This window comes from Eleutherodactylus coqui, chromosome 2 (genome assembly GCF_035609145.1).
Source record: "Eleutherodactylus coqui strain aEleCoq1 chromosome 2, aEleCoq1.hap1, whole genome shotgun sequence".
NCBI lineage: Eukaryota > Metazoa > Chordata > Amphibia > Anura > Eleutherodactylidae > Eleutherodactylus > Eleutherodactylus coqui.
The window spans coordinates 289,336,175-289,350,607 of NC_089838.1; the positions used below are offsets into that span (position 1 = coordinate 289,336,175).

At 44.3% G+C, this 14,433-nt stretch overlaps 1 protein-coding gene across 4 annotated transcripts in view; it reads left to right on the top strand.

Annotated features, from left to right (window-relative positions):
* LOC136612685 (uncharacterized) overlaps positions 1–13,005 on the top strand; it is a 37,551-nt gene extending 24,546 nt beyond the window's left edge. For all 4 annotated transcript variants that reach the window (XM_066593201.1, XM_066593202.1, XM_066593204.1 and 1 more), the window contains exons 3-5: positions 4,797–4,875; positions 6,038–6,084; positions 7,827–13,005. In XM_066593201.1, coding sequence (XP_066449298.1) covers positions 4,797–4,875; positions 6,038–6,084; positions 7,827–12,691 — 4,991 coding nt within the window. In that variant the 3' untranslated portion in view covers positions 12,692–13,005. The remainder of the gene's footprint in view (positions 1–4,796; positions 4,876–6,037; positions 6,085–7,826) is intronic.
* The last annotated feature ends 1,428 nt before the right edge of the window (positions 13,006–14,433 follow it).

Genomic DNA, 14,433 nt, shown 5'->3' on the forward strand with positions numbered 1-14,433 from the left:
TGATTGAAAGTTTTAGCGATCGTTTTGCATAAAGTACTAATAGGCACTAATGCCCATTAGCACTTTATCAGCTTCATTTGCGTGCAAATGAGCCTCCAGCAGCTGTTTGCAAATCCCAGCTTGTGGTCTGGACTTTGCACTGAGCTGCATTGTCGTCGCAAGGTGTCAGCTGAATACAATGTAATCAGCTGCTCTCGTGGATAACACAGCGTGTGGTGCCTGCCATCTTTCTCTGGCTGAAGGATGGATTTTATGCTCACCTAAAAATCATCATTCAGCCGAAGAGCGAAAGATGGTAGCATTTACACACAACAGTTATCGCTCAGAAGCCATCCTTTGAACGAATTTTGAGCGATAATTGTTGTGTGTAAATGGGCCTTTAGTGTTATACATATATTCCCTATCATTTCCCCGATGTCAGCGCTGAAAGCTGTCGCTGAATGGACTGAGCGGCGCTGCTCAGTAGTCCGCCCTTTATAAAATTATAAAGGGCAGACTACTTAGCGCAATGCTCAATGCATTCAGTTACATACCACGGGAACTTTGGGGGAGGCAAGTAGAAGACCTATATTCCCGGACTCCACAGGTTACCTACTTTCAGTCCATAAGCTTAGCTCATAGGGCTAAAAGTAGGTGACAGATTCCCTTTAAGCTGATCCCACAGGAAGAAGTCCAGAGGGGCCCAAACCGAGCTGTGAGTCCTTAATGCACGTCTCTCAAAGTGAGGTGGACCACCACTGTTGTGGTATCAAATCAATTGACAATGCACCAGTAGCAAGTCATCAAGCCATTTGTCAACCATCTTGTTGAGAATGAGCAGATATTGGCCACCATTCAGGGTACTGTCAATGCACATGGGAGCAAAGAGCTGAATTCTGCACCAGACATTTAGGACAAAATGCCTTTGGGGTTGTGCTGGTCATGGGCATCGTGGAGCACGCTTTGCTCAGTGGTGCAAATTGTGTTGGTTGTGCGCTCCATCCTGTGTAACCAAAGCCTCATGAGTCCATAAGATGGTGGTTTGTCATGCTATACATTCAATATAATCTTTCACCAGTCAAATCACCGTGTGCCATCCTCTGCATGCTGGAAATGGCAATGGGGATGGGTGCATATCTTGGTAAGCTTTTTTGCCACTGCATAGACATTTCTGTGTACACCCAGTATATCTTGACAGGGGTCGGAGCCATAAATACATCTCTAAACATACTGCTTCTATTCACTCAGTCACAGCACAACACCAGCCTGAGGTCATTCTCACATAGCAGTACTTTGCATTAGTATTTGCAAGCCAAAATAAGATGTGAACTCCACAGTGAGAAAACTGAGAGAAAGCTTCGCACCTCTTCCGTGTTTTGAATCAACTCCTAATTTTGGCTTGCAAATAATGAAGGACAATATTGGCCAAAACACTGCCGTGTGAAAGTGGCCAATAGGTTGCAATCAGCCGCCATAATAGGAACTTCATGTTGAGTGTCAGGAATGGACTTGGATCCATCATTTTTTGCCAGGGAACATTTCATAGCCTTTAAGGCTTCCTACACCCTTGTGGTGATCTCCACAAGGAGAAGCATTACCCCCTGAATTCTCATAAGGACAATGCATGGAAAACGTTGTTGTTTAGGAAAGGTTCCTCTGTCCCAGTTGGATAACATCATGTCCTTGGCACTAAATGTATAGGTCATGTACATAATGTAGCCCTAGAGTAGCTTCACATTTCATGGTGGTGGTGATGGTGTAAAACAAGGTCTACAACCGTGATGGCGAACCTATGACACGCGTGTCAGCACTGACACGCGTAGCCATAGTCGCTGACACGCGGCCGCTCACCCCGTTAATGAATACCGGCAGGGGCCGTGACTCCCCTGCCGGTATTCATTAACCAGCACTACTAACCAGTGCTGATCCCGGCGCACACTGTGATGTCAGTGTGCACCAGGATCCTCCTTCCCCCGTCGTCTCCTACCTGTTGGTTCCGTCACAGTGTGCGCGGGAGATCATCGCTGCTGGAGGGCGCCGGGCACAGGAGGAGCAGAGCATCCACAAGGTAAGTACATGGGTCGGGGGGGGTCCGCTGTGAGGGGGCAGTTACCGCTGGGGGTCCGCTGTGAGGGGGCAGTCACCGCTGGGGATCCGCTGTGAGGGGGCAGTCACCGCTGGGGATCCGCTGTGAGGGGGCAGTCACCGCTGGGGATCCGCTGTGAGGGGGCAGTCACCGCTGGGGGTCCGCTGTGAGGGGGCAGTCACCGCTGGGGGTCCGCTGTGAGGGGGCAGTCACCTGTGGGCGGCATTCACCGCTGGGGGGCCTCTGTGTGTGGGGCAGTCACCGCTGGGGGGCCACTGTGGGGGTAGATAATGCTGGGGGCCTCTGTGGGGGGCAGGTAATGCTGGGGGCCGCTGTGGGTGGCGCTGTCGCTGCTGGGGGGCCGCTGTGGGTGGCGCTGTCGCTGCTGGGGGGCGCTGTCGCTGCTGGGGGCCGCTGTGGATGGCGCTGTTGCCGCTGGGGGCTCGTCATTACTGACATAAGTGAGGGGGAGGCTGGGAGAGGCGAGGGCCTGTGCTATGGGTGTTTTGGGTTTATTAAATGCAGTTATACATTACAATTATACATATTTGTTATTTAAACTATAAATATCGTGAATTTATGGATTTTTTCTCGAAGTGACACACCACCAGAGTTATGCTCGTTTTTTGGCGAATTTTGACACACCGAGCTCAAAAGGTTGCCCATCACTGGCCTACGACTTTGTAGTAGCCCATCTGTAATCATGCTCATACTTCATTTATATAAGTTCTTTAAGGAGAGCCAGCAGATTTACTGCCGATGATTCTTAATATGTTCAAATATCTTAGTGTCAATAAATGACTAAATCATGATTTTAAGTTCCCAAATGCATGAGAAATTGACCAAGAGGACAGCCATAGGAACACAATTTCTATGTCAGTTGTTATCCTGTATGGAGGAGGGAACTAAGTGGCTGCATAGGACGGGTCTAGTAGTGTCCAGTGAGAGATCAATCTGGTGTATTCATGAGGGTCTGACATTTTTCTGTCTATAACCTTGCATATTGCGAAAAATGTAAATTGCGGCGGGTGTGGCGAGCGGAACCTCATGATTACGCCGGACCGATCTCTTGTTGGACGCTGCTAGAGTCGGACCTATTCTGTGCAGGGATCTGCTACTTGAATATGTGCAGAAGTACCCTGTTTCCCTGAAAATAAGACATCCCCTGAAAATAAGTCATAACATGATTTTCCAGAATTTTTGAGGATGCAAAATGATTTTACAGGCTTTTTGAGGATGCTTGAAATATAAGCCCTACTCCAAAATTAAGCCCTGCTAACAGTTAATTAAAAAAGTCAATTTAAATAGTGTCCAGGCAGCTATACATGTAAAAAAAGTTAAACCTTTTTGAACAAAAATTAATATAAGACACTGTCTTATTTTGGGGGAAACACGGTACTACACATCATTGCCCTGTGAGCGACGGAGCTCTGCAATCATCATGTGTCACTACCTTGTGTCGCCCTCGGTGAGAGTGTAAGGGGGTTCCAGTTACAGTGTACCAGTACTCTACATTCTATGTTCTGCTTTGTAACTCTTGTTTGTAACGTTCACATATAGCACTGCTGGGTTTTGCGGAAGGACACTATGCTTTATGCCACATGTACTGCATAGAAAGTAGTTTTGGGTATAGATAAAAATGCAAATAGGGATGATGGAACAATATGTCTGCAGCGCCACCTATTGGAAGGCAGTATTCCTGCAAGTTAATGTCAGACTCTTTAGACAAGCCTTATAACAATGACTGGGAATTGTGAGTCAAAGCCAGAATAACCATACTCAGACAACTGTTTCAGGGTTCTTGCCCCTCATCAGTATGCAGCAGGTTTCTGGCTTGGCTAGTGAGAGGCCTATAGATGTGGGTCAGGAAGGCTACTGTTTCTCCTTAAGGAGAGCGCCTAGAAGGTGTGTAAAGAGACACTTACCTATCTGCATATTTTCCAGAGGAGCATGCATGGCCTTATAAGTCTCCTCACACACCTTTTAGGTGCTCTCCTTAAGGAGAAACAATATCCTTCCTGACACATGGGTATAGATAAGGATATGTGTGGACAGTTCCAGCAGCGAGTAAAACATTTGTTCCTTCGGGCCTCCGCAGAATCCTTGATGCCAGGTGCCCGGCAAGGTCTGTGACTGCGCGTTCGCCCGATGCCACCTGGTCTCTGGTCACCCTGGTATTTTTTGATGGAGGACATGCTCCCTGAGAAGTCGACTACAAAGAGCTGGGCTGATGCCGTAGACGAGGCCTACCCCCTGGGACTCGATTCTACAAGAGCAGCATAAAGTTTCAGGAAGGACAGAAAAAAAGACCTTGCACCATTTTTTGTGTTCTGTGTAAAAGGCCCCCCCCCCCCTCCCCCTCCAAAAAACCAAAATTTAATAACTGTATCTCTGAAAGTGATGCAAGAATATGGTGTGAACATAATTTGCATTAACATCGCAGTAAGGTTTGGCTGATGGCCTCCCTACCTTCACTCCGTGCCACCAAGTTCCTATACAGAAACTCCTTTTACCCAGAGCTCCCTTCTCTTATTGTGAACCGTAGTAGCGGTCCTGATGATCTCGGGCTCTCCTCAATTTCCACAAAGTGTTGTGGTTGGAGAGCAGAGAGGGTAAAGGAATGTATTAGTGATAACTAATCTGGTCTTGATCATCAGCACAAGTGTTAATCCAGGTAGATCTATTTTATCTGGAACATTCTGTAACACTTTTAATTGTGTTCCCTCATCAGGGCCGACGTCCAAACCTACCACGACTAAAGTGGCCACAGCCGTAAAGGAAGCAAATGCTGCAAAGAGCAGCACCGTCAGGTAAGACGTTCTGTAAGCTGATGTGATAAGGGACAATGCCAGGTGGGTGATTGGTACATACCGTACTTGTGCTCAGTGAGAGTGAGGGCAGATACAACAGTATTATTTGAGGAGAGATTGGTTCTTAAAGAGGTTTTCCACTTTAGGCTGCTTTCACACGAGTCAGAATTAGCCTGCAGTATGCACCAAAGCCTGCAGCGAAATCCACTGGTCTAACTGCAGAATTTGATGTGGAATTGCAGGCCAATTTATGACAATTTTCATCAAAATCTGCAGGTAGCGCTGGGAATTTTGGTGTGGAATTTACCGTGGCTTGTGGTGCATCCTGTGGGCTAATTTCGCTCGTGTGACCGCGCCCTTAGGGCGCTTCTTTTACACAACAGTTTTTATGTTCAGTTTTTTGCGAGCCAAAACCAGGAGTGGATCCAAAATACGGAAGAACTGCAAATCTTTTCATTATACTTCCTCTCCACTCCTGGCTTTGGCTCACAAAAAACTGAACATAAAAACTGTCGTGTGAACGCGCCCTAAGCCTGGGTTCACACAGGGCGGATTTGCCACGTAAATTCCATCTGGAATTTTGCTGCGGCAAATGCGCCTGCTTATTCTGGAATTAGCCGGCCATGTGGACGAGATTTCTCAGAAATCTCGTCCACATAGGATGGCGAATCTGTTGCGGCAAAGCCGGCGCTGCGGCACGGATTAGCCGTCCGCATGTCCATTATTTTGTTTTTATGTTGTGGCCACGCTGTCCTCTATGGGAGCACTGGCCACAACGGAAAAGCATGCAGCCAAGCCACTCCAAAACCCATGGCTAAGTGCCGCGGGTTTTAAAGCAGCGCTTTCCCGTCAGAGGTCTTGTGGTTTTACGCCTGCGGCCGCTAATCCCTGTAGGTTCCCTTAGGCTGGGTTCCCACATGGCGGATTCCCGGCGGAAATCTTGCGGTTTTTCATCGGGAAAGCGCTGCTTTAAAACCTGGGGCACTTAGCCGATGTGGCTGGCGCTCCCATAGAGGAGAGAGTGGCAGTAACGAAATCCACCCTGTGTGAACCCAGCCTAAGAGACCCTTCACACGGATGGAGTATTTCTGCAATACGCACCTATTTGATAAACATGTATGACTGTATAAACAGTATTCTAAACACTTTTTCTATGTTGCAGGACTGCAGCTGCTTCACCTAACAAACCCAAGACAGTCACAGCTAGAGGTAAATCAGTGTGAACTACAAGACATTACTCTAGAAGTTCTGGCGCTACCGACACAGATTACTGACATGAGGGGGCTGCAGCGATCACTCAAGCGCTGTGCCTTCGGAAGTCTTCGGTGTTTGTCGGCTGCTCTTGGCAGCTGAAGGCAAACGCATAGACTTCTATGGACATTTAATTGTCTGTGTTCAGCTGCTAAGAAGAGCAAACGGGCAAAGAAGACCGCCGATGGGGCACAGTACTGGAATGAGCACCGCAGCCTCTTCATTTCAGTGATCAGCACCCGGACCCCACTGTTTAAAACTTTTGACATTTCGCTCTGCAGTTACTGTCAACCCGCGCAGGCAGCTATCAAGTCAAATTGATATATAAAACTGCACTGCTACATCAATTCCACTTGATAGCAGCCAGTGCGGGTTGACAGCATTGGTAACCTTTGACCCTGCTGCCCCGTGATGTCCGCGCTCTATTTCCTATAATTATGGCCCGATGGTGAAATGCATAGACAGATTATTACCGTTTCAAGTAAAGCATTTACACTTACCTTCGCGGCTCCGTTTGGCGCTGTTCTGAGTTCCTAGTATATGCGGCGAGTGATTTGGTCCTGAATAGGCGAAGAATGGGCAGCTGCCGAATTATTGTGATCAGTATTGTCTCTCACAGTGCTGACAGGTGAGCAGATTTGCACATTCAGTTCACTATTATATGGCTAGCAGATACACACGAGGTGCTCTTCTCTCATATTTTATTAGATTAACCCCTTTATTAAATGGGGCTTTCTGGTCAATTACTATTGATCACCTATCCTGAGGTCATCAATAGTTAAAAGCAGGCGATGCACTGCTCAGGATTCCCGTCAATCAGCTGATCGTCGTCCTACTGTCAGTGCAGCGGGGCTGGACATTGTCATTAGGGTCGTAGGCGGAAGCGTCATGGATGGCTTCACTCACATTGAAATCAATGGAAGCTGAAGCCGACTATTACACTTCCAGCTCTTACACTGGGGTCATATGTGGAAGCTGATCACGGTGGGTTTGACTTAAAAACCTCTGGCAATCAGCTGCAATCTCCAGGTGAAGCACAGGATGGTCTGCAGGGGAAAAATGCTGTATTACATGGAAGGCATTCAAAATAATGCATGGGTGGGCTGAGTCCTCCAGACATATTTGCAGCACCTCTCTTATGTGGTTCACAGAGGGGTGTCACAATCAGGGCACTCCCTCTATTTACGTCTGTATGCCCTAACAAGACATACTGGCAAGGGTTTTCCAGATGAGACAACCTGGACGCCTTTCTTGAGTGATACATTACCTGTTATACTAACTGAATACTTCAGAAGGGTTGGTGATCCGGGGATTATTCTGATTGTCAGACTTTGAGCCGGGAAATAATTTTTCCCTTAAATAAGGAAAATTGGCTTCTATCTCATTGTGGTTTTTTGCCTTCTTCTGGATCAACATTCGGGGGGGGGGGGGGGGCGATAATAGGCTGAACTGGATGGACATATGTCTTTTTTGGCCTAACATACTATTTTACTATTAGCTGAGACAATTTTATTAACTCCAGTCTCTAACCATGTAAATGTCATGCTACGAGAAATGTAGGACATTTTAATGTTTAAGATAAATTAAAGGTCATTCCTAATTCGTACTGATCCGGTGAAAATGTGTAGACAAAAGCGGCATGCCACCCTACCAGACGTTTCCTTGCAAGTCATGTGAAAATGTAATTGATTTCTTTACAGAATCAGCATCTCCAGTCAAACCACCAGCCAAGCAAACAACTCGCCCCCAGAACGGAGAGAAGGGAACTCAACAGACGGCATCTCTATTAGTCACAAAAAATGAGGCTGCCAAGAAAACTGCAGAAGGGGCCCAGCTCAATAAACCAAGACCTGCACCGGAAGGAGGGAACACTACACCCTCAAAACGGAACGGAATGGTTAAAAGGGAAGTGGGCAAACCTCCAGAAAATGGATCAGTGCCAAAAGACAAGACATCGTGCCTTCGACCAGAAAGTTGTGTATCTGTGCCAACCAAGCCACTAGCCACTTCAACAAGCCCAACTAAAACTTTGAAAGCAAACCCTGCATCTCATAAGCCGAAACAGATTGTGCCTCCATCGGAAAAGCTTGTTAATACCACATCATTATCAACAAAAGCAACTAAAAGCCCAATGGCATCTACTAGACCAGGTGCCACAAATTCAACAGCAGCCAAACCCGCTAAAACAGCATCTCCACTGGTGAAAGCTTCAAAGCCTACACCAGTTTCAACCAAAGTAACTAAAATACCTACATCACCTGTTAAGCCACTGAGTACATCATCTGCTTCAACTAAGCCACGCAATGTTACACCTGTAAAACCACCAGGGAACTCCATGTCTACAACCAACCAGGTTAAAGTAGGCAAGCAACTATCAACGACGACTAAAGCAACATCTGTGTCAGCTAAACAGATAAACAATGTACCTACTGCAATAAAACCTGTAAAATCATCTCATAAAACAGTAATGGAAGAGCGTGCTGAAGCCACACCAATAGTAAATGAAATTACTCCAGTAGCAAATGAAATTAGTAAGGAGTTAATCATTGATTTAGAAGCGGAGAAAATAGAAATGAACAAAACTGAAATACTAGCTGAATTACAGAAACCTCTTGATCCACTGATTGCAGAAGAGAAAGTAGTTGTTGTACCCATGAATGTCATAGATAATACCACAATAGATGACCGCAAGACGGCTGGAGAACTCTTAAAAGAGTCTGAGCTGCCCCAAGACACAAGTAAAACCATAATACCGACTGAACAATGTTCAACAGAAACACATTCACAGGACAAAGAGAGACAGCTACCATTGAACCAAGAAGCAAAGTCTCTCCGAAAACAAGTTACGCCTCTAGAGGAGGAAGTCAGTCATTCAGTTAGAGAACCACCAATGTCAGAATCTTCAATCGTATCAGCCAAACCTTTATATGAAGAGCAAAAAAGTAAAAAACCTTTCAAGGAACAACTGAATGTTTCTAGTGAACATTTACAGGAAGAACAAAGGTCGCCTCTTGAAATACCTCTTGCAGATCCAGACAAACCTTTGGAGATAAAAGAGGAAACTGCAAAAGAGCTGAAAGATGGAGCTGCATCTTCAGAGCTTGCAGCCAATAACGTAAACGAAGGAGTTCATGTTCCAATTAAAACATCAGATGATGAAGTTGCATCCACCAACGAGCTCTCAAAGGAGACAGTGGAAGAAAATAGATCCTTAGAAGAGGGACAAATAGCTTGTATGGATAGGGACACCCATTTAAATCAATCAGAGAGAATGCCAATCAAAGCCTTAGATGATGAAACCTTTACAGCAGAGTGTGTTGAACCATTAGAAGATGTAGCGACATCATCTTTAGAGCAAGTTACACCATTAGAAGAAGAAATTGTACTGTCAGAGGATGAACCTGTACAACAAAAATGTATAATGTTAGAAAAACATAGAAATCCATCAAAGACTTTAGAACAACTAGAAATATCTCCTATAGATCCACACAATCCGTTAGAACTACTTACATCTTCAACTGAAGAATTAACACCTTCAGAAGAAGACCTAGAACTTTTAAAGGATAATAAAGAAACATTACAGGAAAGACCATCATGCGCAGAACCTCTAGCTATGGGAGAAGTGGCATGCAAAATCAATCTACCCAAGCTAGCAGAGACAGCAACATCTTCAAAGGAAGAAATCGTCAATCTAGAAGAACCTTTTGGAGAGACTAGAACAAATGAAACATCAGAAGAAATGCCAATCAATGAAATACTACAGTCATCAGATGAAATAGTTAAACATTCAGAGGAAAGAAATATTGAGGCATTGTATCCATTACAGTCTTCAGTTGAAGAAGGTAGACTTTCAGAAGAACCACCCATATTGTCTGAGGACACACAACAGTCTTCTTTTGAAGTAGTCAAACCACCACTAGAGTCTTTGGTTGAAATAAACAAATCTCCTCAAGAAAACCAATTAGTGGAACCACAGCAGGTTTTGTCTGAAGATATGAAATCTTCAGAAGAAGAAGCAATTATATCATTAGAACCCTTGCAGCCTTTAATTGAAGAAGTTAAACTTTCAAAGGAGGAACCCCTGCGGTCAGTGGGACCACTACAGTATTCAGCTGAAGCAGACCAGTCTTTAAAAGAACAAACGATATCAGAAGAATCACAACAGTCTGTAGAAGTGAAATCTGCACCAGAAGAACCAGGTTTGTCGAAGGAACCACTACAGTCTTCAGTTGAAGCGGACAGATCTTTAGAAGAAGAACAGACATCATCATTGTTATTGCTAAAGTCTTCATTAGAACCACTGACTCCTTTAGAAGCGAACATACTTTCTTCATTTGGCACACTAACAGAAATGAAAGAGGGGATAATGTCACTGGAAGAAACAAAATCAGAAGGGTCACGATCTCTAGTACAATTGCCAGAGCAAAGTCAATCTCTCGTAAAAGAAAATGACAATGAAGTGCCACAAGAACACACCGAGAAAGAAGGTAATGCTTCTTTAGAAAAAGAAGATGAAATCGTATTAATGGGGCAACAAAGACCTCTAGTAGAGCAGTTTCATTCAATAATAGAACCAGAACGACATGATGCAGAAATTCTTGGTGCTTCCATTGTAGAGTTATCGGAGCAGGTAGAGCAAGCAAACATAACTGCAAACATGGATCCAAAGGGAATTCATGAAAAACTTCCAATTGGGTCAGAGCAATATGAAGAACAGTTAAATATGTTGCATGAAATTGACCACAGACCACCAGAGCTTGTGACTGCAGCACAAAAACAGCTAGACCCGGCTACAACAGAGGTCAAGGATATAAGTAATGCAATACAGCTAGGCCAATTCGTCCAGGAATCTGTGCTCTTCCCAGAGGAACCATTAGCATACCTAGATGATGGAAAAACGACTTCTGCGAAAGCAGCTGACAACCCAAATACGTCAACAAACTTCTCATTAGGGCAGGTCAAACGTGCAGATTATGATGAAGAGCTTACAGAACCATCAATACATGATTTTACAGGCTATCCTGAAGATCTTACCACATCTTTAGACAAATCACTGGACACAGCGATGTCTACAAGATCAGAAGACACACATGTATTATCATCAGAGATAGTAGCTAGCAACACTGTTGCTCCGAGTTCACCAAATGACCAAGGTCATTTTGGAAAATCGGAATCAGCAATGCCATGGACATTAGAGTACAGTGCGTTTGATGAAACCTCAATTCAGCCACAAGTGAACAAGCCATCAGTGCATGACATGACCCCACTGGATTCATTAGAATCAATTGAACCAATAAACCATAAAGTACCAATACAGCCAGAGGAACCCGAAGATAAAACAAAAATACTGACTCCAAGAACAGAAGAAATTAATCATTTTCAAATAAACCAAACTGAAGAGCCAAGGACATCAGAATCTTTGACTGCAATGGAGAATCAACATGGCATTGCGGAATTAGAGCCGGTTACCGCTTTAGAAAAATCATCACTAGATTCTAATTACTACGTGACTATGGATTCCATAGAACAAGTAAGCGAGCTCTCCATGAACCAAGCCATAGAGGAAGGTATAGAAGAAAAACCACCAACCACAGAAATATTTTATGTTTCAGAAAAGCCAATTTCATTTACCGATGAAGAATCTTTGGAACCATTAGACAATAGTACTAATGTTGTAGAGCAAAACCATCCAACAGGAATTCTAGAGCAAAACCATCCAACAGGAATTCTAGAGCAAAGCAAGTGCACCGAAACTGTAAAGCAAACTATTCCTGTTGAAGGAGGAAAACCCACCACAGAAGTAAGCTTTTCAGATGAACCTACCAGCATTTCACATCCCGAGGCTTCATCTCTACAATATACATCTTCTCTAGCAACAAATACTATCTCAGTTATGCTGGTAGAGCAGGATGTTGAGGTTAGTAAAACAAGCAATTTAATACACCCATTGCAGAACGCAAATCCCTTGGATCACCCACAGGAAGCAGAAAGGGAAACATGGGTGTTCGTGAAGATGGATGAGCTATCAGATTATAAAGAAGAGTCCGAAGAGAAACCACTGAGGCCAGCAAGTTTAAATCAAGATGCCGAGGCACAGGATGAACAGAAGGTAGAAGAAGATCTGGTGGAGAGGGCTTCAGTCTGCAGCACACTGAGTGATCCCCAGCTGGCCGCAAAAAGTAGTAGTGAGACCAGTACTCCCGAAGAGCTGAGAACTTATGAAGATTCTAGTTCTGGCGTGGAGTCCCATTCGGATGACGCTGCCACGTCCCCACAAACCACCCTCACGCCTGACCCAGATTTAGGTATCCACATGGGACAAGAAGAAGGGACAGAAACTCCAGCCGGTACACCAGCTTCAAACAACAAGGGGGAACCTCCGTCACTTCAGATTGTAGACATTGAGGGGCAGTCTCAAAGTACTTCGCCATCTAGTATTTTTGACCCTTCGGAAAATAATCAAATTGTACGGAAAAAGGAAATGATGGCTTCTACCGAATCGAGAAAACATGATTATGAGGAGAGCGCAAAAGAAAGAGGAGCCCAAAGAGGTAATGATGACTGACTGTGTAGTGCTTGGAATAAGATACAGTAATTCTAAGGAAAACAGGGAGTAATTTAGAGCGGCCATGAGCATCGCTAGTTAGTGCAGGTCATTATGGACCATACCATGCTGAGACATTGACACAATGTAACACTGAACAATACACATCATTAGGCACATTATCACTTCATCTATCACCTTTTCCTCCCACATTTTCCTCCACGTATTTCCGCTCACAACCCCCACCCCCACCCCAGTATGTTTTGCCTTCTCCGTTAGATGTGTTTTTTTTTTATTTTACAAATATTATAATAAACATTGATTTATTTTGTACAACTGGTGACCTCTGTTTTTATTTAAGCATGTGTCATACGTGTGTCTCTTATTCAGTGTAACATGTAAAGGTCATTCTTCAACGTGTCATCTGTGAGTAGTTGTGTGCTGTGCATTACTAGATCTGTATGTGTTGTTGGTATCAAGTCTGCTTTGTTCATACATGCATCGCACCATTGTAGCTAGTCACCCAAGGAGTTGAGAATGACTGCCTTTACTTTACATTTTTTCCTGGCACCCAACTGAACCTCATTCACAAATGAACACTCAGTCTCCAGGTTCTGCGCAGTGAAATCCAATCTGTTATTGGTTACTAAGCCATTTAAGGGCGAGGACAGGAACTCAAAACCCCTACCTCCATGGTCAATACCTTTTCTCACAAGTTTATGGAGGTTTCGAGAACTTCCATAAACTTTATGAAGGCTACGGCCACCTATAGCGGCAATTTTTTTCACTTAAAGGGATACAGTCATCTGGTTCGTGCTGCTCGAATCATGGGCAGCATGAACCTGATGACAGAATCCCTTTAAATGCAAGCATATTGGGCTGGCAATCATTTATGCAGTAAGGTTTAGTTAAAAATGTAGCAGTTTGTCTTCTACATATCACTGTTTTATGAATGACAAACTGCTTACTGTGAATGGATGCGGCTGCCCGCAAGAGATCCCCCTACAGCTCCGCCTCCATTAACTGACCAATGATCGCTTCTGTGTAAAAGCAAAGGAGTGATTATTGTTGTGATAACTGTAGGGCAAACAATAATCCGATGTAAAAGGCCCTTAAGTCTCAATAGGAGATCCGTAAGTGAGGCCGGACTGACAGAGCAGAGGGAAACTAAACTATCTTCTGAACATTCTTATCAGCTAATTTATGACCACGACAAAGTTTATATCTTTGTTGTGGTCATAAATTAGCTGATAAAAAGTGCAGGAAAGACGGGGGCTAAGGGCAGAAAACAGTCAGTCTAGCCTCACTGACGGATCTCCAACTGGGACTTACACTGCAGTGTCTATATACAGTGATATGTGGAAGCTGCAGAAGACAAATGGTGCAAAAATGTTTAATTAAACCCGATTGCAAAAATGATTGTCAGCACAAAATACATGCATTTCAGTGAAAAAAAATAAGTTTGACCCACAAAAGGTGCCCACGGCCTTTAAGATTTTTTTAAGCATAGAATTTCAAGAGCATCTGTGTGCCCAAATCAATGACTCTACTGTGGCCCATGCGCTAAAGTGTGGCAGTAGTGTGCAAGAGGACGCAGGCCCTAGATATATGAATGAAGGCCAGGATGACCATGTAATTGTACCAATATTTGCATACGTTCATAACTTTGCATTATTATTCGACTCCTCTTTCTGCACAGCAGACAGTCATAATCAATGGAACATGTTTTTAGTCGGCACCTTTGTCATTTTGCTCTACAAATG